This window comes from Sparus aurata, chromosome 18 (assembly GCF_900880675.1).
Source record: "Sparus aurata chromosome 18, fSpaAur1.1, whole genome shotgun sequence".
Lineage (NCBI taxonomy): Eukaryota > Metazoa > Chordata > Actinopteri > Spariformes > Sparidae > Sparus > Sparus aurata.
The window spans coordinates 34,969,218-34,994,970 of NC_044204.1; the positions used below are offsets into that span (position 1 = coordinate 34,969,218).

Here is a 25,753-nt window from a genome sequence, read left to right on the forward strand (position 1 = left end):
TCGCCGGCGAGTGTCGCTGAGCAACATTCAGAAAAAACACAAAGAGAAGGATCCCGTCCAGCGTCTGAAAACGGAACTGCAAGAAAGACATCAGTTTACTTCTAAACAGTGAAATATCACCAACAAGCACTCATCACTAGTGTGTCATGTAATGGCACTTTAGAGCAGGTAGGCAGCGGCAGACGAGTGTCATGATCTGCTTGAAACTGCTCTGAGTACACTGACATTCACACTCCACAGATGCCCTTTTAAGCCTGTCCATAACACATTTCCTCTGTAGTTGGTGCCCTTCTGTCGAGTGTGTGTGGGTGTACAGTGCTGCATGCATGTGTCAGCGTGGCTCACCGATGGTGCAGTGTTCACCCGTCCAGCCCTGGTGGCAGTCACACTTGCCCTCTCGGCAGACGCCGTGGTCGATGCAGCGTGGGTGACAGTCCCTCTGCTCACATTCTGGTCCTGTCCAGCCTTCCTCGCACTGACACACACCACTGATGCACGAGCCGTGGGGACCGCAGTCCACCACACACACCTCTGTCATGAAAGAGAGAGCCATGGAGACATGTAGCTTCCATTCTGGGAAAAAAGAGCGTTTTTTTCTTGCATACTGTCGTGTTTTTGTATTCTGTGTAGATGCATCTGCCACTGCTGAGAAATGCTCTGATGTGTGCAGAGAAGTGTCGGCTGCATCGGTTAAAGTGGGGCAATAAGTTTAACTGCAAACAAGGCACGTTTGCAAAACTCCTCCTGAAAAATGTGTCGAAGAAAATCCTCAAAATGTAAAGGAGGAAATAAAAACAGCTGGAATGTAAGATGATACTTTATCGGGGAAGACTTGAATTTACTGCCATCTATTAAAGGGATTTTTACATGGGAAAATATCAGGAATTTACTGCTTTCTCTTTATTTATGGATCCCAGTACACTTTCTTTTTGAAATGTGTGTAAAGCTGGACACATATCAGAGCATTAAAACAAAATCCCCCAATCAACTTTTATTTGGCTGCCGCGGTGCCAAAATACACAATAAATAGTTCAGAAGGACAAAAAAACGATAAATCTTCCTCTAAAAAATGTATTAAATAAATTTTGATATAGAGCCTTTTTACTTTTATGGCTTCCGGCAATAATAAAGTGCATTAAATTCTCAGTGCTTGACATTTAATCTGTGAACAACAGTCTTAACAACACAGCGCAGCCACACAGTACCGATCCAAACGTGACGAGTCCACGTTGGAGGGCGCAGTGAAGAGATAAAACTTAAAAAGGAAACATCAGAGAGAAACACACCGAGCATTGTTCTGCAGAAGGATGATATCTGACTCAGTTTACATCTATTTTATGTAAAAAAAATAGCTCGGCAACAAAATCAGGAGGACTTTAATTAGCTTATCAACAAACGGGTGCAATCAGTGTAACAACCGCTTTCCTCCGTCTGAAATGACATCAAAGCTTATCACACATAGTATAAATACACATATATATATATTTATATCTACACAAAGTATTTCTCAGAATAATTACAGAGGAATATAGAAAAGGCTTTTTTTCTTGTTCCCACCCTCATGCGAGAGCGACACAGGTTATTACTGTGTTTTTTTCTGTTTAACTCATCTTAATCAAAGACTCCGGTAATTTCACAGGATGCTTTATTTCTACATGAGTGCAGAAACCAAGAAATCAGACAAAACCTGTCATCACTCAAAGAGTCGTAAGTCGCCGCACAAGAACGGTAACGCACAACAATAACTTTGCGCATCTAAAAACCTCCCAAACAACCACTTTTCAGGTTTTGCATATTCCAGAGGCTCGTTTGCGTGGAGTCTTGGCAGACAGAGGCGAGGGTTAGCGTTTTCAAGCAGGTCCTTATGTCTGGACTCAGAGATGTAAGATCGACATCTTTCCTACAAGTACGGAGGATCGGAAACAGCAGAGCAGCTGCTGGGAATCTGTGTTATCTTCAGAAAAAGTGAAATTCAAAAAGATTGAATCCATGGGTGGTAAGTAAGTCAGTCTGTACCGGGTAAAGCTAACGCTCAACAAGCTGTGGCTGCGCTTGTGAGAGAATAAGAAATGTTCATTTACTGGAACGAAGAGTCTCGATCAAAGCTGTTGAACAGGAGAGCCATAAAGCTTTCCGCTGCAACAATAGTCGTCAGTGTGCTCGAGGAAAGTAGCTCAAGTATGTCCTCAAACTGGAAGTTGCTAGATGCTCCAGGAAATCTTTAGAGCCTCCTAACCAAAAAAAAAAGTTTGGGCCTTTTTAAAAACTTGGTGCGGCTGAGGGGAAAGCAAATTAGCCAAGAGACATAATTCTGTGCCCAAAATGTAACAAGCCACAGATTAAAAATCTGCTCATTTTGTTCATGTATTTTTTTTTTCTTTAAGCCAATCTACCCCCGCTGCCTCCGCCACATTCCCTCTTTTAGCCGTCTGTTTCCAGCTCTCTGAATAGAGTTTTTCTTCGATTGAGAGACCTTGGATGGTTCTGATTAAGTCGAGCCGACACTGTAGAATATTAAGCATGCCTCTGGAGGGGAGTCATTCGATTCCAAAGGGATACCTCCTTCCCATAGAATCTATGCAATCAATTTTTCATTAGCGCAAAAGTGTTTATCTGCCTTTAACATGCCCCTGACTCGGGCTGGATAGGGGTTGTGGGCGGTCGATCCATGCTGCTTGCTTGTTAATTAAAGTTTATTTAATTGAAGACGAAACGCAGCATTAATTAAGACGGAGCTCTCCGCCCGCCCAGGTGGGTAAACTCCTCAACTTTTGGACTGCGTCGAGGCCGGCCTCGTCAGTGACTCTATTGACATCCAAGAGATAACTTGCTGAGTGAGACGATTGTGTCTGGAATTTTAAAAACACTAATGGAATAACAAATTACTTCTCTTAAAAAAGAATAAATAAATAAAGGCACAAAGGAAAGAAAAAATCCCCCTTCGCCAAAAACAATCCTTCTCGGTCAGCGACCGCCGCGCCTGCACGCTGCTTCAGAAGGTCTGCGCTCACATCTATCATCTCGAACGCATCATTCAGCCTCCTTATGATTTCATTTTCTACTGAACTTCAGTCAAGACGAAAACAACTGACAGCGCTTCACTTTTCTACTGACAGAAACAAACTGCAACTTCTGCTTTTAATTGTTTGACTCAGTATGGCCGTTGTGTTTCTGTCTGGGGTTCAACACACGCAGAACGAGTCTATTCTGAGGGGGGAAACGGGGCATAAATCACCTGAAGCTCATGCACAGATAACAGATGGGAGGGGCCAGCCTTTGAACTAACATGTCACCTACCTGTGTCGAAAGACAAACCCTCTGAATACAAAGCTGGTAACAAATGACCGAGCTCGGCCTGCGCAGATGTGAATAAACAATCACCTCCTCTCCTCTATAAAACCTGAAACGCCCATAAAACACGCTCACGTTTCAGGATGTGAGGCTTTGAACAAGTCGACATGAGTCGATTTGAAAAAAACACATTTGTGTTGAGTTTTTACAGGTAACATATGCTTGGGTGCATGAGAGTAAAGTGCGGAGCCAAAGCTTTGTTGTCGACATATGGTGCGTTTCAAAGCCGCACGTGCCACAAGTGTTGATTACCAAACTTTAAGGTTGTGATCACACCCACGGTCCAACGCATAGTGAAGCACACCTCTGTTATTTGTTCATCAAGGTCGGAAATAGAAAACCGCAAGCTAATCAAAACTTCTCACAACTGTTGCACCAGTCAAAACAAAATTCCAGATATATTTTTTATTCATGTGCTATCATACTGTGGTAAAGAATACAAAATACTCTGAGCAGGACCAGCAGTCCAGACCGAGGCTCGCCCTCAGCTCTTTCTCCTGTTATCCAACACTACATCAAGCTTGAGTGACTCCTGGCTATCAGATGTCAACATCTGTCTCCTCATGCCCGTGAAATCTTTTGTTTTGGCTTTGTTACCCGCAGTCAGCTCGGGTTACTTTCTTACTGCGGCTTGGAGAAAAGACTTTCTGAGGCATTTTCAGTGTCGGTGTCGAGCTAAATACACAAACGCTGCTGGTCTTGTAGATAAAAGTATTACAGAGGAAGTGTTAACGCGCTCTTTGTCCACACATCCTCCTCGTCATAAGAACGCTCTCTTTTTATCGTGGCTTTGGTAAAAATATATACACGTCTCCGATAATGTGGCCCCATCATACCAAAGTGAAACTTCACTGAAGGTGAAACAGAACAGGTGTGACGTAGAGCTCATTAAACAGTGCTGACAGAACGTGAACATGTTTGAATAGCTCATGAGATGGAAAAACTTCAGTCAGTCAGGCTCCCATTCATCATCTCTGGAGCAATTCCAGACTCCTCAATTAATAAATGTGTTTCCTTCATGTGCACCTGTGGGGAGAAGCTGAAGCTCATTTAAATATCCAAGAGTTTCGCTTCGAAATGTGACATATTAATTTAGGAAAACAAATAGTTGTTGAATGTTCACTAAATTTTTTAACCGAGATGATTAATAACTTAAAACTGTGATTTATTAAACAGCGTTAAAGATTAAAGCATATATCACACTTTTACTATAGAGAGAATAATTATACTTTAAATTCTTTAATGACACAGCCACATTTAGAGATAATATACTGGATAAGATAGATCTTTTATTTTGACCTACAGCCAGATAATAACTGCAGACGCTGTACATCTGCTGTTGTGGACACCTGGTGTCTGCACTGTCTGTGCACAGTAAGGGGGAGCTTATAGAAAGTAAATATAGAGACTTTGGTGCCAATTACTTGTTAAAGAAACTCAAACACTTTCCAACAAAAACAGAAAGAAAAAGAAAGACGTAAGAAAACGAACCCACATGCACTTTAGAGCCGACCGCTCTTGTTTTTGCCAGGATTTGTTAACTGAACGACGAAGGAGTGAATGAAATAAAAGCCCATGCAGATTACAACTCTAAGCAGATTAATTAATATGCCCTTTTAATTCTCTTAAAGTCAGCGAGTCGACTTTGAAAATGTCCAGCTTTGTCGGCCTCAGCGGTCGCATTAGTATCAAATGACTACAGACACAAAGATAGTTGCATTTGTGTGTAAACAAGACGCACTGCCATCCGAATAATGAGACAGAAGCTGGAACAACGAGCCCATTAATCTATTAGTCAGTGGACCAATGGACTCACTCCACTTTGCTAATCAATTCGTTTGAGTTTGATTGTTTGAGTAATTTTTCGAATTAGAAAGCCAAATATGAAGATTTGTTAATTTTCTTTGTTATATGTAATTGTCAATATCATCGGCAGTTTATGGACGTCGATGCAGGTTTTTAGGACAATTTCAGCAATTATTGTCGGATTAAAGGGGCTCTTTGAAACAATTTGTAGTAATTTGCATCCATTAATCACTTTTTTATCAGACATATGTGAGCGTGACGTGAAAAATGAAACTTTCCTCGTCTCTCTTGGTTGCCTATAGAAGCCTGCGGATGATTTGTTAAAGTTGTTTAAAGCTGCTGGACTGTGGATTCACTTTGTGAAAGACTCGAGTCGGGTTTCCTGCGACAGTCTAAAAGGATGTGACTTAATGCCTCTCTCCACTGCGCTAACAGAGAGCAACAGTAGCTAATGTTTTTAAAGTATTTTTGGGGGCCTTTTCATGGCTTTACTGACAGGACAGCTTGACAGATGACAGGAAATGGGATCAGAGAGTCGGGGGAGGGCACGCAGCCAAGAGCCGCAGGTCGGACTCAAACCTCGGGCCGCTGCAGCGAGGACAGAACCTCTGTACACGGGTCACATGCTCTACAACTGAGCTTCTGGGGCGCCCAACAGCAGCTAGTGTTAGTTGAGAAATGGACTCCACTAACGTACTTTACCAAGGACCACAGAGCTCCTTTAACTGATAATAATATAATCCTGGGTCGCAGCCCTTAGTCACACGAAACAGCTTGTTGTGTTGAAAATACAAAGAAACAGTTCTGACCTATGGAGCAGTCGGCGCCGGTCCAGTTGGCCTCGCAGACGCAGGTCCCCGAGTCGGTGTTGAAGGTGCCATGGCTGGAGCACTGCTCCGGACAAGTGCTCTTCAGAATCTCACAGCTGATCCCTCCCCAGCCCGGGTTGCAGTGGCACTCACCGTGATGGCAGGCTCCGTGACCGGAGCACTTCGGGTCCACACAGTCCACTGAGGACACACACAGCGAGGGCGACAGCGATGTTAGTTTACCACTTCTAGACAGGATATCAAACCTACTTATTTACCCTGGCCACTTCCACTCTGCTACCGGCCAAAATCATCTTTTTTTTTTTCTTTCTGCGAGTGAGTGGAAGTGCTCCAGTGCCAGATGATGGCTGGTGGGCCACAGCTGAACATTTTGCAGCATTTAGCGGTGGCTGGTAGTAATTTTCCACCCTGTGTTCAACCAGCTCCTCTGCGGTATATTATAGGGTTCTTCCAATATCCTGACAGCATAATTATGCTCCATTATAGGCACTAGGAAAAAGAGCACAATTAGTGTCGAGACAGATATAATCAATTATTATTAACAATTTGCAGATCAACTTGCTGATCTAAGTTAATAATTGGCAATTATGACCAACACAATCATCCCATTGCTAACGAGGGATAATTTGCGACAAACCTTATTGTGCTTCCTTTGGAGCTGATTGTTCTGTGTGTTTCCATATATACGTACATGGACGCTGATATCGATCAGTCACCTGAGCCAATTAATCACAACCAGCAAGCCTGGAACTACAAATGCACCATTCTCCCTTCTATGGTTCCTTCCCACACTGCTGTAACCTCATAGAAAAACCACAATATATCCATCCAGTGAACTCAATAGCCCTCTACATGTAAGGTCAACCACACATGTAAATCTGAGCTGATAATTGCTTTTTGTCCGCATGAGGATCAATAAAGTTAAATGCACTGAAGTGAAGAGGGAGGGGGGGAGGTGGAGAACGTTGACAAGACAGAAGAGCAAGCTCTCTATAAACAGGGGAACAGATGTGATTGACTGATCGATTTGAACAGGTGTCTTCAACTGTGGAGCGTTCCAATAGGTGACTGCATCAATGGGCGCCGTGCGCAATCTGTTCCAGCTTGTACCCTCGCGTGGTTTAAACACTAAGAGGGAGTTAATTTATACGCACGGTATCAATAACAGCATCCAAAGCATTATCTGCTCGGCGGAGTTGAAAACAGCGATTGTTTCACCAATGGACTGTGTCGATTCCTCCGGAGCTTCACACATAAATATGTTGCATCGTGCTGCTTCCAATCCAATCATTCACCTTGTTCACAGTTGGGTCCTTTGTGGCCGGTGTTGCACACACAGTTACCCGCCACGCACAATCCGTGTCCGCCGCATTGGGGATCGATACACTGGGAGGCCGGGACGTCACACTCGGTGCCCTTCCAGCCGCTGTAGCACTGGCAGCGCCCCCTGGTGTACTGCCCGTTACCGCTGCACAGGACGGGGCAGGCAGCTGTGGAGAGACAGGGAATGAATTTTTAAAATTGCAAAAATGTCAGAATATAACTGATTCTGATATTACTTTTGTAAAGCCGATGTCAAATTATCTTCAATCATGTCTCAACTTAGATATATCGCAGCTGTGTTCCATTATTAAAGGAATGCTTCAACATTTTAGGCCTTTTGGGTTTCACGGCGAGAATTAGATGTGAAGATTCATCCCACTCTTACATCTTGTTCTTTATTCTTTATCATTTTATCTTTTATTTCCAGCGAGTGCACAGTAACCAGCAGCGGTGGGTAAGTATAGCAGTATAACACCAGACTAAATGTTCTCATGTTCCCGCTCTCTCGATCCACACACACACACGCACACACGCACACACACACACACACACACACACACACACACACACACACACACACACACACACACACACACAATAAAACAAAGCTTGGAAAAAAAACCCAGCACACCCGTACAGACACACATGTTGTGTGGGTGTGAAACAGAAGAACAAAACGAGGCGAAAACAAAAACAGCTACAGAGTTGCAAGCACCAATAATAAGTCCATAATTTATGATGTTCCTATTTACAAAGACTGAGACGGTCCATGTCCATTATTGATCAACTCCTGGGATGTGTTTTTTTTTGGAAAATATGTTCAAAGTTATATTTTTATAGAGTTAACTTAGAAACATCTTGTTCAGGAACAGCTGAAAAAAGTCAGAGTAAACTGTCTCTCAAAGACAGGAGAATATATTTCTTGACAACGTATGTTAGTGAAGCCGCTGACACGTATGTTCAGGTGACAGAATCGACCTCCCGGCACCTCTTAAGCTCACTAATCGACTAATTGTTAGATCTCGTTTCTTTAATCTGCACAAAACACGAAGAACAAAAACAACTATTAGCGGTTTTACACGGGATTATGTGCTGGACTCTTTCTTATATGGGACACGAGCGTCGAATCTACCTTTTCATTTAACTGAAATTGTAGCTTGTAGACTTAACAGCCACATTGCTTTATTCTTTTTTCTCGGCTCTGTCCATGCACATTATCTTTATCGGTTCTCTGATCACGCAGATATCTTTGGTTTTATGTGCCCAGATTTGGACGCATCCATCTGTGAGATTTTGGCCGTCGCTGCGTCACAATGGCAGCGTTAAACGACTGCATCAATAAACGTTCTCGACGGTTTTCTTTGGGACCATTTTTGGTTTAAAGTTGCCTCACTGACTCCCACAAAGCTCTTTACACGGCAGATAAAAAAGAATGTTCTAAATTAATAAAAGCAGTCGTGCATATCCAACAAAACTTGTTGATATCGAAGTTTGTTTATTTAGATTCCAATTAGTAACTTTAATTAAACAGCAGCTCCTCTTCTTGGGGTCTGCATGAAAATCACACTATAATATATTACACTATTATAACAATCACCACAAACTCAAAGCCTGTCTCAAACATACAAAAGCACTCAGCAACTCCTCCACTAGATCTCAAATAAAATCAGGATTGATGGCTCTGCACATCCTCGTCATATCTTCATGAACAGGAACAAAGAAATATATGTTATATATTGTTCTACACTATTCCCCTGTGTAAACAAACACAGTCTTAACTTTTTATTAAACCATGTTGTTTTACTCTGAAATCAGAAAACGTGGAACAAGCTTCTGCCGACCGTCGTGGAGAATAATAACATCCATCCAGCAAAAAATATTGGTGACTTTAAAGTATTTCTGGGGTTTTAGTTGTGATCATATCTCTAATAAAACACACTGGAGAACAATGCAACCTACTTTTTCACACTTAACTAAGCCAAACGATTATTCATTGAACTTCTATACAGGCAGTGAAGAGCAATTGCTTTGTTCCGCGCCAAACCTTTCATAATGTGTGAAACTAGGTATGATTCTCCTTCTGACCAGGAATACGAGCTAATCCCTCAGACACGCGTCTCCGCCACAGCTCAGAAATCTGTTGGCTCGGCATTGTACAAAGCTGATAACCCGAGGCCGGAGCCGTGTGTGCAAACTGTGGCAAGTGCTCCGTTTGAGATGCATATTGTGAGCGTGCTGTAAACGTGAGCGTGCTCTTAAAACCTGGATAACATCAGCGTGCGTCTCAAGTCTCCGCTGGGAAAATGATCAGACGCCTGAAAAGCCTGAATCACAATATACTGTACGTTGATTCACTGATTTGTTTTGTTCCCTGAGCAGTACCCGGCACATATGGGCTCACAAGACGCTAACAACAACCAGCCAAAGATGGCCGCGTGACATCCCATAATACGCAGCTCCACAGATTCAAGTGAAGAGCATCTCAGGACGAACAAATCAATGAAAGAAAATGTGTTATTACGTCGGACACGGTGTTCTCGGTCTTAATCGTGCAGTTTGTATAAACCTGGCTGAGACGTTGATCTCCTCCTCAAAGAGCCAACGCATCACATCGCAATCAGACCAACAACGTAAATCAGGATGCAGATGGAATGTGCTGTTTGCATGACCTGTATCAAATTCTGAATTACAGTGGAATATCTTGTAAACATAGTGAATGATAAGCAGGTAGCGGCACAGTGTGGATTCATCAGAGCGAGCGAGGCAGAAGCACCTGACGGATCCTGGAGTTTTTAAAGACCCATCAGAGACTCACAAAGATCCACCAACGGTATTTTGTCCAATATTGTTCTCGGCCTTTTTAAATGAACATATATTATTGATGACTATCGCCTAAATTAGTTACATTCTGTGATTGGAGAATGAACCCCTCAGTGCTCCCTGCTGCGTCTAAATTATCTCAAACTTACAGTATTAATGACATTTCTTCGATGAATTTCTTGTAATGAGCTGACATAGAAGCCTTTATCGATAAATCTGCAGCAAGCTAATAAAGGCCAATATATCCTCAGCATAGACAATTTATCGAGCTAGCTGTACGGAATACCGTGATATATACTTTTTCAATGCTTTGGGCATCATACACAAAATTCCATTAACCTTCATTGTGCTGGGGTAACTGACCTGCAGTCATCCCAAATTAAAAAAAGAATCCAATCATGTGCTGAATGGACAGAAAAAGAGTTAATATATGAGCTTAATAATTACCTCTGGAACAGTACGGCCCTATGAATCCTGGGAAGCAGTGACAGGATCCCGCCACACACTCTCCGTTCCCGTAACAGTTGTGTGTGCACTCCGTGACAGAATCTGTGGGGAAGGTGGAGAGCGAGTCCAACTATTAATAACTCATCAGGTTGTCATATTAGGGCAAATCTAAAAATTCCTTCCACAATATAACATTTGACAACTGCACAGTTTAAGAAATACTGCAAGACATCCTAGATACTAACTTATCTCCCCCCCAACCCCGCATGAATCTGGGCTTTCTAAGCATCCCTTATCTGCAGTCCTTGTATCAGGCATGGCATACATTTACAGCTATTTGTCCATGTCCCACTAAGGTCTAAGCCTCCAGAACATGTATACTGGAGGCTGACTGTTCCCGTCTAAGCCATGTTAAGTAAAAGCCACACAGGCATTTTAAATTAGACCAAATAATTCAATTCCTTTGGCACATTTTTCCTTTCCTCCTGTCTTCTCCACCGCCTCATCCTCCCCCCTCAAACCCTTGAATGACTGATCATGCCCACACAAGCCATGCAATCTCCTGAGTGTTTACAGCTCAAATCCTCTCTGAGTTGAAGTTAATCTGACATATCCTACAGACAGATCTTGTGTTCATTCAACAGACCATCGCTCATAAAGGGCACCCCCAACAGACCAGGCCCCTCATTTTGATCGGCGTTAAGAGGGCAAACTTTTTTGTTATTACTCCGACTTGTATTGGATGTTCATCGAGCCAGCGTCGGGACCAGGGCAATTTTGACCTCACACATCAATACCTTCGTATTTGTAGGGGCAGATCAATGGGACTCCCGAAGGAAATAGAAAAAGAAAAAAACGTTAACTCAACCTTAGTGTTTTTCCTACCTCAGAACCCACAAGGAAATTTTCACAGAGTTCAGAACACTGAAGAGGTTGTTAGGAGGGAGGGATCAATGCCGTGTACGGGCTTGTATCTCACGTTCGGCACTATAATCCACTACCGTCCAGCGCGAAACCTCGATCTGCCTCCTAGGTGGCTTAAAGTTTGAAAATCTCATCTTGTTTGTGTGGCTGGCAGAATTTCCAAACGACCTAACTGTTTGTTCGTGCAGGCGCAGCTGTTAAAAGTAAATTAAAGTCTTCCAAACATGTCATTACACATCATTCCAATCACTCATCAGCGGTTGCAGCAGATGTGTGCCCTCGTACCCTGGATGATGGTGTTATAGGACACTGCCTCCACGTTCCGTCCATCGTTATAAAACGCCAGGTGCCACACCCCCACGTCCAGGTACTGGATGAATCCGGCTTGATGGACGGTGACCGAATGATCCAGCCGGGCCCTCGTCTCCTGATCGCTCTGAGTCCGATGCTCTTTGGCGATGAGCCGGCTGCCGTCCAACAGCTCCACAAAGTCATACTGCAAAACAACAGCCAGAACACATTCCACCAGATGCAGATGCTTGTTATTTTAATGTCTGTCTAATTAAATCAGGCAGTAAAGAGGCACAGGAGTTCAAAAAGCTTATATCTCTCTCCGCTGGATGCTTTGTATGCAGCTCCTCTAGTGATTTCCCGAACAGTGTGAGAGGAACTCTTCAAAGTCGCAACGCAAGACTCCAGAACCAGAACAGGTCTGTGCACACAGCAAATACTCGAGTATAATAAATGTTGATTTTTCAGTGACAGTTATTTGGAGTTGAAAGACGTTGTTGGAGAGTTGTTTGTATACTGATGGAGGCGATATGGCTCTGGGGCAAACACTCCAAAATATTCCAAAAATATATTATTAACTCCGACGGGAGTGCACTTAAAAAGACTCTCGCGATGTGTTTATTATCACCTGTTAAATTAACATTGATGATGCGCTGTGTGGATGCCGACGATTGAAATTCAGTTATTCACCGCTGGTGCACCTGCACGTAATACAGATAAAAAAAGGATCAACTCAGAAGAGGAACACTTTCTTTAATAACATCTAATTAAAGTCAATACATCATGTGAAAACTGCTCCTAATGTTTGACATGTTTCAATTATCTTTTTGTTTGTTTTTTTTTTATAGCCACGACTCTCTGAAATACAGTGAAGATACTGAAGGTATTATCGAGATAATATAATATATCATGTCCAGGAATAAATCAAAGCAAGCGTGTCCTTGTTTGTAAGGTCAGAATCTCTGAAGTTGACGGATACACAGTATAAACAGTCCATCAGCAGTATACGTTAGAAATCACGCTCATTTTTCGTTCCTATATATTTGGAATGCAGCTGAATGTTTCTCTCTCTCGATTTTTTTTATTTTTTTTCAAACAAACATTGATTTACGGGGTAAACAAGGAGTAACGAGTCATCCCTGCCAAGTGAAACGAGTAAAGCGGCGCATCTGCTCTCAGTGCACCTGCTCAACACCTGAACCTCATTCTGAGTGAGGCTGTACGATACGGAGCACTGCAGCAGAAAAACAGTGTAACACACACAAGCAATCCCCAAACAGGCTATAGGCTGCAGACGAGCGCAGCAGATGCAGACAGATCCCCTGTCTAAAGCGGCTGGTTGCTACACAGATGTACTGAGCCCATAGTGAAGACTCAGGGTGGGAAAGAGTCTGTGGGTTGCTTGGGAGTGTGATGCATACAGATTGGCACTGTAGCTAGTTTTTTTTTTTTTTAGAAGGGCTCGGATTTAAATCCAATGAGGAGGCTGTTTGCAGAGAGCTTTGATGAACTGTAAAGCCATTGATTTTTGACTGAAAGTGAAATATTAAAGACATCCGAGCAGCGTATGAGAGTAGTTTCTAAAATAGCGTGTCATTTTAATTTAAAATTAATTTGAAAATTACCAGATTTTCTCAAAAAAAGGCGGCAGTTTAAATTGCCAGTGTCAAATGTAATGGTTCCTCCACATCAGAGGTGTGTTTCCTGCAGCAGGAGGACCCGGCACACTGCGGCTGACAGTAATCACTGAACTCACAGTGCAAAAAGAAAAATAACAGCTATGGGAAATGGGTGAAAATGTTAAATACCTCACTTTGGAGCAGATCAGCAAGAGTCCCCCCTTAAAATCAGAAAATATTGGGAAAATCCTCGAAATCTCTGTTTTTAATATTTTTTCTCATTAAAAAAAAAATGGGGAATAGAATTATGTCCTAACACTTCCACTAACAATGTAACATTCGTTTTTTTGTGTGTTGTAATAATCAAGATTTTAAACTGTAGCATTTCTTCATGCTACATGTGTAATGTGACCATTTTTTACCCAAAACCCAATTCCAGCCCAAATCTGCAGCTCTATGGAGCTTTCGGGTCTCCTTCTTCTTATTGGTTTCACGGGCCGCAATAAATCAAAACAAACCCGCTTTACCAGCCCCATTTTCGGAAGAAGTGGGGAATCCGTTCTCAGCAATAAAATGATGATAAACTCGCCGTAGAGGCTTTTACCTGCTCAGCACAGAATACAGGCAGACAAAGTTAGGAGCTGGTGCGTAACTTCTGTCTGGTAAAAGAGCCAAATATCTGTGTTGCAGACCGAATCAGAGCTGAAAGAATGAAAGTTGGACGCGCATTCATTGGACGGCCACAAACGCAACTCCAAATGAAAGCTGGTGTTGCTCTGTTTCCACTCGGTGACTAAAATCAGCAATTATTTATCAACGCTAGCCAAAAAAAACTTAATAAGCTCCTCACATGTTGGCGTTTTTAATCCATCATCTTGTGATTGAGTTCTTCTCCACATAACGGCCAAAAATTAATTAAAACAGCTTTAAATCAATATGTGCACAACGTCCGGCCTCGTCCAGACAGAACGGACGAGACAGGAAAATATATTAAAATCGGATTTGGTGCTCGGGAATGTAACCAACATGGACCCCGGCAACCTTTTCAGTTGACTTGCAAATGACAGGAAAGAGCATTAAGCGAGGGGCAGGTGGAGTCAACACTGTGATTTAAACCCCTTTGAGTAGAGCGGGGGGGCAGCGAGGGATATTAACCTGGGGGAAGTTGACTTCTTTGTGTTGGTGGCTTGAGGGGGAAGTAATAAAACAGTTCATCCCACGAGCCCTAAACCTCCTGGCCGAGTGCATACATCTCGATTAGCCGGTGTGAAAGCCCCCCAACTCATCTCAATCCAACAATACCAGTGAATAACAGGCAGGAGACGGAGCGCGGAGAGACGGCCGGATGCCCCTCGGACTGAGGAGGAGGAACGCCCGCAGCCTGTTAATTCTTCAGCTTTTAGATTGAGTGAACTTAGTCTGGCACTTGAACTGAGTACAAATTCTTTAGAAAGAAAAAAAAACAACAACAACAGAAGTTTGTTGCTTCCAAGTTGTTTGGTTTTTGTATTAGCGCCGACAGACACTCGATAGCAGATGGAGGAAGTCTATATTTGAAAAGGGTAGAAAGGCTGTTGCACTTAAATGTTGTCTCGTCTTCCAAGCAGTGAATACACGAACGGTCAATACCTCTCATTGGGGTCTTTCATGCTCAGTTAAGTAAATGCATTGATTTGAGCCTCCGGTCCCTGAACAGTATGTAATTTAGGGACGGCCACAATGGACACAGTGTCCAGCATTGACAAGCTTGAGTGTCTGTACGACAATTGGCCGAGACATAAAAGTAGTGTCTTGTTAATTAGTACCCTACGGTCTTTGATTCTTCTGGGCTTCCTTTTTTCACCTTGAAAGTGCAATCCAGCTCACCTGTTGTCACTGGTATCGGCCTTTCTTCCATCAAAGAGTGGCCCTAACCGTCTACACTTGAGCGAAGCCCATCTTTACTTAGAGAGAATGTCAAGAAGGTGAAGCTAAGAGCTTTTGCAGTCAAGTGTGGTGGAAAATAGCCATTGTCTGAGTGCTTCCATCACCATCACCAGACATCGGACATTCGGATGCCCAGAAATGTCATTCAAGTGACACATCAGACGTTTTGGAAACACTTCAATTTGCAAATGGCAGACATTTAGTGGAAGTGAAAGACGTGCGTGCCCACACAGGCAAATCGAAGCTGGGAGGAGAAAACTGAGACTCAACTAGCACCCAGTCCTAATTTGCAAATGTCCAGAATTTAAATAATGAGCGGAGAAAAAAAACCTGTCAAATTATATGTATTTACATTGTTTGATGCAGTTTTTTGAAAGACGACTTTGAAATAGCCACTTTACATTCCCTACAACTGATCACAAGGGTGCATTTTATGATGCTTGTAACGACTAATCCACAGAGAATTATTATTATTATTATTATTGTTATCAAATCGTCAGTTCCCCTCAGCTCTTGTGTTTCCAGACACAACAAGCAGCTGTTGATAACGGCAAAAAAACACTGTACACAACCTGCGCAGCAACAAATGGCAGGCAGACAGAGAGAAGCTGGAGAAGATAGTGGAGCGTTTAGTGACGAGCCAGACTTTTCTCTCAGGAGGTGGTGGAGACCAAAACAGAGCTAAAAAGGACACTGACCTTTCCTGTGGCAATGCCAGCATCAAGATTTGTCAGCTGTTATTTTGATTGCCCGTTAAAAGCACAATCATACAAACATAAGAACAAATAACCGTCACAAATACACCTCAGCCCAAAAAGGCTAACTTTGTGCTAACTGGGTTAGCTCGGCTCAGGGGCTGCGTGCTTTGTGCTAACGTTAGCCACTGGAGGCGTCAGTTGCTGCAGTTAGCTGAGGTGCTGCTTCCTTATCCAGCTACGTCATGTTTCACTCTCAGGTGAGAAAACATTTTCATATTGAACATAAAGAAAAACGAGCATGTGAGTACTGACTGCTGTCGAGCTAACGCGTTTGTATCGGGAAATATTCGGCAGCACTTTCCTGCCAGTCTTGTGCAGCTAGTTTGCTAATAGCATGAACAGTATATCCGGACATTGGTAGACAGACTGCACACCGGTCCAGTGTTTTCACACGGGTCAAACAGGATGGTTGGATCGGCTTATTCGAGACCTGCAAAAGCCACAGACACTGGACTTTGTTTCTGTTTGTTCATTTGATCTATTGATTGCTGTCTGGAGAGATTTCCTACAAATAAATGAAAAATGCTCTGAGAATAACTTACCGACCTTATCTTTTAGACCTAAATAAAAGATTTCAAAAGGTTACCACCCTGACATTCACCGACCTTCACAGGCAGAATCCTCTACTGGCAGTAATGAAGAGTCATTCAACCCATTTAGCGGTTTCACCAGCCTTTAAAAAACCCATTTATAGATGCTAATTTTGGTGTAAACATATCATAAGTGGTTATTATAGAGATGAGTTAATATTCTTTAAGATTCTTGTTTTATTTATATAATCAAACGACTGAAATGTTCCTCTCTGACATGACAGAATATAACAGGAGCACGAGCAGAGAGCAGAGTCTTAAAATCGATGACCTGACTCAGTAATGTCAGATATCTAATCTATTAATAGCTATCAAAGTTTGTTTACTTTAGCCACCATAAGCCACCATAAGCTTATGGTAATACCAAAAACAAATTAAGCTGATGCTGCAAAACCCCTGAGTGACAGATTTTATTGCATATGAATCAGACTTTTCGTTTTGTAAGAGAAAGTTACAAAGTCGTGCTTTAAAGAGTGACAAGCAGATTAAAATGATTCAGAAACATTTTAAAAAGGGGCTTTACCTGAGTGTGAGACGGTGCGAGACCCTTTCGTCCGTAGACTCCAATCAGCGCGTTCTTCTGTACCGAGATGTTGAACTTGAGGAAGCGTGGCTGCTCCATGCTCAGCTGAGAGCGCCAGAACATCCCCGGTGGGACGCTCTGAGCCGCCCGCTTCCCTATGTCCACCTGTCCGCTATCGATGGAGTTGTTCTCCTGATGGAGCACGCTAGTCCTCCCTAGAAGACGGAAACACACCCCCGCCTGAGTTACATAAGGTGTTACAGGATCACAACAGCACAGTTATGATGATGTGGGATAAATCCGTCATCATCAGAGCCTTTCATGCCATCAACTAAAACCTTCACGCTCACATCACAAATACAATCTTGCTTTTGGTGCAGGTCTTTGATCTCTGGATATCAGTAAATTCTGCATTATTTCTTTTTCCCGGTGTAATCTTATTCAAGCAGGGGCTTAATAAGATAGTCATATCTTTTTCCAAATGAGCGATGACCAAACAAGACAGGATTAAGAGTAATGGTCCCCCGTGGTCCATGATGCACTGCTAACAGAAAGAAATGACCACATATAATTGGCTTTTTATAAGACTCTTAACAGGCCGCACGTCCCATCTTTTCTCTGGTCCCGGTGACTCATAGAGGGATGCTTCGTCTCAGATAAGGTCTAAATGGAATCTGTCAGATATACCGAGCTCTACCTTGCCAGAGCAATAACAGCAAATCAAAACAATTTTTTGCGAATGATGTCCTTAAACTGTGTCCTTACAGCGCCAAAGATGGACGGACGGCCGGTTTAATGTGACTCATGCTCACATGAAAAACTGTGGACTGCACGGAGCGTTTACAAGAACGGTTTGTTAAGAAGACAAATCTGTAAAGCGTTTTCAAGTCCTCGCCGTCTAAAGCTCTGTTATACATGAAACGCAGCTGTGCTCTTTATTGAGGCGATGACTTCTCATGTGTTGCGTGGACGACGCAGCGTTGTCCTGAAACAATAACTCAACCTTTGCTCCGGCATCTTGTAAGAGCTGTTTGACTGAGTGAACCTGTATATACTGTAGCTGAGAGAGTATCTGTTTGTCCCAGACCTCCCATTATTTGCATCCCTCAGTGTTGTGTGTGTAATGAGGCCATTGCCTGTCACTTTAGCTTCAGTCAAAGTGAAGACTGGAAGCCAAGTTTACCTCTGGGAGAATAATAGCCGGCTATTGATTGCCTTTAAACAGTCCAAAACCTGCCTCATGCTATCTTAATTAGCAGTACTTATGAGGATTTAAATCTAGCCGAGTTTAAACAATTGAGCTTTTGCCTGGCCTACTCAACTCAATTAATGCTTTCGTGGCCGTGCATTCTAAATACCTGCGTGTGCTTAGAGATTAATTTGGTGGCTTTTGCTGTAAAGGTGAGCTGAGATCGCCTGCCTGCTTGTTGTTGAATACACAATGGTCCAAGATTATGATTAAGCAGTACAAAGCTGTCTGGAATGAGTCAATTAATATTCAGAAGGTGAAGGATCTCAATAAACTCTAAAGGCTGACTGGGCAGCGAGCACCCAACATTTCACTCCATCATCCACGAGGCCAAATGGTTTGTTGATGCAATTTGTCTTTCTTAATCATCATTTGAACCGTCGCTTGATTGGATTCGTTTGTATTTTGGTGTTTTAAAAAGATCCTTTAACCTTAAAATGAAAAGAAAAAAAAAAAAAAAAAAAAAATGGCATACCATTTCAAGGAGCATTCATTACAAGCAGCTTTATTTATTTGAAGTCAAGAGTATTTGCACATTTAAAGCCAGTGAATATTTTATTTTTCACAACTGAAATGAAAATCTGAATGTTTGAGAAGATATGCCAATAACCTTGACCAAAAGAAATTTCTTAGATACAGGGAAGCCAACACAAGAATAAACAGTATTAATCTTGTGCATTAATACTGTAAATGTTAATTAGCAGTTTATTCAGATGTCAGTCTTTTATTTCCTCACCGTCAGCAGCCAGAGCTGTCACTACGCTCGACTGAGTGGGCCCTGTCTTCCCAACTCCTCCGTTTTCAAATGCCGGCTGGTTGTCCAACTCTTGGAGCTGCCAATTGAGGCCGAAAAGGTGCATTGCTGTGAAATACACAAAAAAGCTGCGTGGGCTTGGAGAAATGGATAAACAAATAAGCAAATAGCCGCACAAAAACAATCAAGCCACTTAAGGACAAAAGACCTGTGGGAGAGCACGACGGATGGATCCAATGCAGGCAGAAAAACACAGTTTAACTTCCAACATTTCAGCTCACATTTTCTGTGTTTTTGAGGCGACTCTGCCATGGTTGGCTTTTGTGTAAACACAGCACTGATAGAGGCCAGACAAAGTCATTTCAATCGATACCTTGGAACCCTGTTGCTCCAGCATGTTTCCGTGGGGAGCGCTGTTCATTAACGTGCCAGAGTGTCTGCACACAAACAGCTACTGTATCAAAGGGAGCCGAATTTTCTATTTTGTCACAAAGCTTTCTCCGCGCGCGAGGAGACGAGATACACTGGAGAAGTCTTAAAGTCTCCACGACTAATACAAAGCAGGAAGGACACGCAGACGCAGCTCCGTGTGTGTGTGAACGAGTGAGTTGGAGGAAGAGGCAGAAAGCGAGGGACTTTTTAAGAAAGAGTAAGGCAGCTTATTGAGACAGACAGTCACAGCGGGGGGAGGAAGTGAGAGGGTAAGTTGCTGCAACACTCCTCTAGTTTCTCTTACATAACTAAACTGTGTCTGGCTTTCATTCAGCCAAACCTGCTTTATTGTCACAGTATTGGAAGCAATCAAACTGTGTTCTTGTTGTTCTGGGAAGCTGAGGTGCTTCTGTGCGCGCAGCGAGAGGGCCAATCTCCTTCAAAGTCACCAGCCGGGGAACATGCTGAGGAAGCATCTTGATTTCCGACCATTTGATCTGCGGGAGGAACTTTTTCTCCAACACCCGTCGCTCGCTGGGAAGATAGATATTGACTGCAGCAAATAACTTGAAAGGTGGACACGGGGGCCGGAGAGAATATCAAATGTGAGGAAGAGACCAAATAGAGAGACGGAAAACTAGTCTGGACAGTCCATCAGTCGACGCTTTGTTAAGAAAAAAGGCCATGTGTTTGTTTGGAGCCTGCTGATGAACACACTTGGCATCGGTTTAGTGAGAATACAAGCAGCGTTGTGCATGAAGGATGAAATAATAGGCGCTTCGTAGCCTTGAATTACAATCAGCGGATGCAGATTTGATACCGAGTGATATTTTTTTGATTATTCTTATTGTCTTTGATATATTTTGGCGGCCAGCATCACCTCTCGTGTCATAATCCATTGCAGTTGCCGGGGAAATAAACCAGCAACAGAAATTAATGCTGACTGGTCCGTCAATATTTCTGACAAGTCTGACTTTTCCACACCCTGTGAATGGACCCGTCTGACAGTACCTCCCAGTGTGAACAGAACTGTGCACTCCTGTTGTCGAATCTGTCTCTCTCTTTAATCAGACCCACATCAGTCTCAGTGCTGTCGGACAAATTCTCTGGCAACACGGTCAGGCGCAGGCAAAATCCGCGACTTAACACGTTGCCAAGAATTAAACAAATTCTCTAAAGGCCTCCTCGTTTGTCCCCGACACTGGATCCAAACATGCAGAACGTTCTCCTTGGCCTAGAAAAACTTTTGAAACACAACATTTAAAAAACCAACTTTCTCAAACCGCTCACTGTCTAAATATTTGTATTTCTTACACTAACAGGTTGGTGTCTCTAAACTGAGAAAAAAAAGCTCCCGTCTCTTCAGAAAACACTGTGTTCTGAGCTCGGTCCCAATTTTAAATTTTTTTTTAAGACCAGCTGAGGACATGGCGCATTAACCTGAAATGAAACACCCTCCGCCTGAAACAAAAAGGCGACACCTGCTCTTGCAAAATGATTGACAGCATGAAATTAAAGTGGGTTGAGGTATTACTGAAGGAATAAAAGGTGGCATAATCTTTTTACCAAACAAACCCGGTTTTTCAAAATCAGCATGAAGTATTTTTTGAAAATCAATCCTTTAAATGTTGAGAGGAAAATACGTGTCAGACTTGACTGACAGAGGACAGGACATGGCGGTTCAGTGGGAGACATGGGATGACAGACGGGGCTCTCACACATGAGAGGTTGCTGCCTTGTAGCTGAGAATGTGACATGCTCCTCTGACAGCTTTGTAATTCCACATGAGAGGAAACACTCAATCAGCACACTAACGTGCTTACAGTAAACATGCAAACATGCTCGTGGTTAGCTGGTAGAGTTTACCAGGGTTCACCGTGATAGTTTAGCCTGTTAGCATGCTAGCATCTGCAGGTAATTCATCTGACGTCAAGATCCAATCGCAATTCTGCGAAATAATCACGTTTCCGGTTAAAATACTGCTTAAAAATGGCTGGAAATCATCCTGAGGTCATCTTAAATATATCAAGTGGTGTCATGCTTACAAATATTGAAACCTGATGGTTTCTCATCCCAAATACCAACCCCAGCAAATGCTTCAGTTGAACCTTTGGCCCAATGAAGGTGCTAAATCAGTTGTCAAGATGTTTCACTGAACTATAAATGTCAGCTTCACGGTGGCGCTGGATTAAAAGTCAGAGTCTAATAAAACATCTCGACTGGCTTGGTTCCTGCTTGTAGACTCTGCTTCAGATAGCATGATAAGTCCAGACACTCTCCACTGCAAAACACTGTGCACTCCATCTCCCAGCACTACCAGCTCTTCACCAACAATGAAGCTAACAGTGGCTCTCGTGTATCACGCTGCACAGAACCATCGAGAGCCTTCTCCTCTTCACTGCTCTTAGAGCGCCGGGGCCTGATCCACACTTACCTCATCAACAAATTGCTTTCAGGTGAATAGCCCTCAATTTATGAATTTGCATAGGTTATTTCTGCAGCCTCGGACAGTTCAATTAATATTTATGGGCCGTGAGTGTTTCTCTGCCTGAGACAGAACCCGGAACAGCCAGCCTCTAATCTCTGAAGTCAGAAGTTGCCATGTGAAACACCTCCACTGACACTGATTTGTAAGTTCACAACACGTTTGTGTGAGCTCTGACATCCACATGGTATTTAGTGCACAGGAACACAAACACTTGAGCTGTGAAAAACACGAGCCTGAGAAAATCCTCCTCACAAATCCCCATCTGATCCACATTAGTGCAGGTGCTGCTGTTACCTGGAGATCTCAGGTTACCGAGCTGAATAATATTAGTTCATAATATTTCACCTGTACCTCAGGCATTAAAAAACATATATGAGAAAAACACTTCGTAAGTGTTTTGCTTTAAATTATGTAAAAGATGCCATTCTGACGGCCTTCCTCACCAAGTGTAATTAGCCCATTTACCAGAGAGAGGTGGCCCATCTGGAGTCACCGTGTGCCAACAACAACTTGGAGCCGAACAGCCTCGAAATTATTGAGATAAACATTGTTTTATGCTGGAACCTGCCTGCACATCTCCCCCAGAATCATTCCCCGGGGGAGTCCTCGACAGAAGCAGCACAGCTCAGAGCATCGCTGAGATGTTCCTGTTTTCCGGGATTGTGTCTCCAACAAAATCTAACGTAACGACGGCTTCTCCAACACGAGAACGACCGGGACGGGCTTTGTTTTGTTTTCTTCTGGTCCTGTGGTAATTGAAGCAAGCTCAAGGTAACCTTCGATTAGTCTCTGAGGGTTTCTTTTTCAGAATTTCTCATTTTTATTGGATCCATATCAGTCTTTTTTATTAGAATCATAGCACTCATAGTTGCCGAGTGGAGCCACCTGCAGCACCCACTCTCCTGTGGTAACTGGCTCGGCCTCATTAAAACCAAAAGTTCTCACCCTGTCACGAGTTTCATGAGAGCCATCGCTTTAATCCACCGGCCTTGGCTGAAAAACACATGAATAGTCCAAAATTGATTTTCTCCTTTTCAGATTAATTCAATTTTAAGTTTCAGGGAATCAGTTTCATCCTTAATTAGAAATCTGACAGATGCACTTTTACAAAGCAACTGAGAAAAATTCACACTCCAATTAAATAATTATTTTATAATAAATTATTTATATGAGATCTCTCTGTCTGACATTCAAAGGCAAATGTCAGAAAAAAAGGGAATACATCGTCTTCTCGTTATGAACGTTTTGATCAAACATGTTCCGTTTCACATTTGGTGCTGTTTGTGCCGTTCAATTTAAAGAGCATTTCCAAAAATCCACATGCTCTCTCTACATCCAATCAGCACATCAAAGCTGGACCCGGTCCTGATTGGCCTCCCTCTGTCTGAACAATTGCTGAAATCCTTCCAATCAGGCTAGTTTGCAGAGCTGGAACTGGAAAGCCTCACCTCAGCAGGTCTGTGGCTCATTTGAATTACAGGAGCTGCTGTTGTGAGTCAGCCGGGGTCCAGTTCACGCATTGTTCTGCATGTTATTCCTCAGATTCAATCCATGAAAAAACATTTTACCTGAACTACTTGTTTCTTAAAAGCCAGGGAGGCATATTAATCTGAACTCAAGCTGCAGATAACAGCGGTGATCTGGTGATCACACTTTTTTTTTTTTTTTGGTCCCCTTTTAACATATAACAGGCGCAGGTGTCTTTGAGTTTGTCTTTGTTCTGAAGGGACTCTGCGAGCTGACACTAGAAAAGTATTAAAGTACGAGTGCACATTGTAGCTATTTGAGTCATTGCACCTGGCAGGTGAATTGGCGGTGGATGAAAGAGAGAGGGAGTGGTGGAAACACTCTCAGACACCTGAGGCGAGTGGCAGAGGGCTGCATCTGTTTAACTCGCGCACACATACACACACACACACACACACACGCATGCATGCACACACACACACTCAAGAGGAGCTGAAGCATCGTGCACACACACACACACACACACTCTGGAACCAGGCCAAAAACACAATTCCCAAACATCCGACAGGTCTACAATTAAACGAGTTGGTGATTGTTGGGATGAAAATGTTGTAAATGAATCCAATCTGCTAGAAGTGTTAGTGACAACAGCTGAACAAATGACTGTTTCTGCTCGGTTTCTCTGAGTAAACCGAGCAGATCTGTCGCGAGCGCGAGTGCTAATAAAAAAAAAAAAAAAAATTCAAAAAAGCAACTGATTCTTCTCACACTCAGAGGAGCAGCCAGGTTGTAAAAAATTATTCATATACAGTATATCCATACTAATTTTACGACGCGAGATCATGAACAGCAACAAATAACAAAACAGTTAGGTCAATAAAGAGATTGTGAATATTGATATTGATATAGCACATTTATGACCTCTCCTCCAAGAGAGCACTCCCCCTCTCTCCACTCACCAATAAAACAGCGGTTATAGGATCTTCCCAACAACCCCATATTTCTCCTTATACAACTGTGTCACATTTCCCCTGCCTCCAAGCTGGATGAATACTTATATATCCGCCGAGGGGAGAGAGGCACCGAGTAAAGATTAAGGGCTCGGATGACAAGGGAGGGCATGAGGAGAGATGAATCTGCAACGGGTTTATTGCTGTGGTCAAGAATCTAAAGGTTAGCAAGAAGTCAGCTTTGACACATGCTGTAAAAAAACATGTTTGAAAGCCTTCTCATAGGAAATGATGCCCAAAGGAGGGGGAGAGGATGAACATTAGTTCATCTTCCTGAACAAGATGAAAGCGTTTCCTGTGTGACAGAATGAACGAGTTCTGGTTCAAGTGCAACAAAGACTTTGTGGGCCAAGGTCTCCTTTATAGTTCAAGTGTTTTTGGATTGTTTCCTTTTGTCAGACGAGTTCAGCTCCCCAACTTGTGTTTCCTTCTGACGCTGCCATCTGTGCCGGCCATTTGAAACTCTGCCTGTGTCTTAAAGGGAACCCCTGAGGACACAAATTGGCTATCGTTCTGTGAACTGGGGATCAGAAGTATGGGGATGATGCACGGCCCCCTGTCAAATGGAAAGAGACAGGAATGCCTTGTTGGAAACTGTGCAGGGGCCATGTCTGCATATCTGACTGAGAGCTTAGTCAGACAGACGCTACTGAATCATATCGGGACATCTGCAATTTCTGCAAAAAGGAGAAGGCAGTGAAATAGAAATACTCCTGGCAGAGATCAAACTTCATACAGATTAAGAGGCATGCCGGCTTCATTCACTCTCAGCAGCTTGTCTATCATTGGTTCCGTTTGACCGAATGACATGTCTAAAGATTGTCCAATGCCACCGCAGATAATCGACTCATGTTTTCTCGCCCTAGAGCTGAAAGAAATACGTCACTTCTGGCACAAAAAATACTAGTTTCCAGGCACACGGGTGACAGCTGATGCTGCACCTCCACATCAGACAATAACAAGAATTCAGCTGCATTTTTTATGCCAAAAAAACATCGCTGTGGGGCAGAATAAATGTTGGCGCCGTATGTTTCTACAAACCGTACAAAACACACGTTGACTATGTTTCAACACTTTTACAATTGCATGATCAGATTCCATTGTTCAGAGCCAGGAAGTGGAGGGGTGGTGCAGTCGGGAGACAG

The 25,753-nt window shown here is 43.0% G+C and overlaps 1 protein-coding gene across 9 annotated transcripts in view; it reads right to left on the reverse strand.

Moving 5' to 3' along the window:
• The window catches only part of LOC115568823 (teneurin-3), a 157,306-nt gene that overhangs the window by 49,260 nt on the left and 82,293 nt on the right, over positions 1-25,753 (reverse strand). For 8 of the 9 annotated variants that reach the window (XM_030396460.1, XM_030396464.1, XM_030396461.1 and 5 more), the window contains 7 exons: positions 19,194-19,319; positions 17,209-17,423; positions 11,787-11,997; positions 10,578-10,679; positions 7,283-7,477; positions 5,967-6,167; positions 346-531 (listed from right to left, as the gene is read on the reverse strand). In XM_030396460.1, coding sequence (XP_030252320.1) covers positions 346-531; positions 5,967-6,167; positions 7,283-7,477; positions 10,578-10,679; positions 11,787-11,997; positions 17,209-17,423; positions 19,194-19,319 — 1,236 coding nt within the window. The remainder of the gene's footprint in view (positions 1-345; positions 532-5,966; positions 6,168-7,282; positions 7,478-10,577; positions 10,680-11,786; positions 11,998-17,208; positions 17,424-19,193; positions 19,320-25,753) is intronic. The other variant, XM_030396465.1, reaches the window with a different exon arrangement.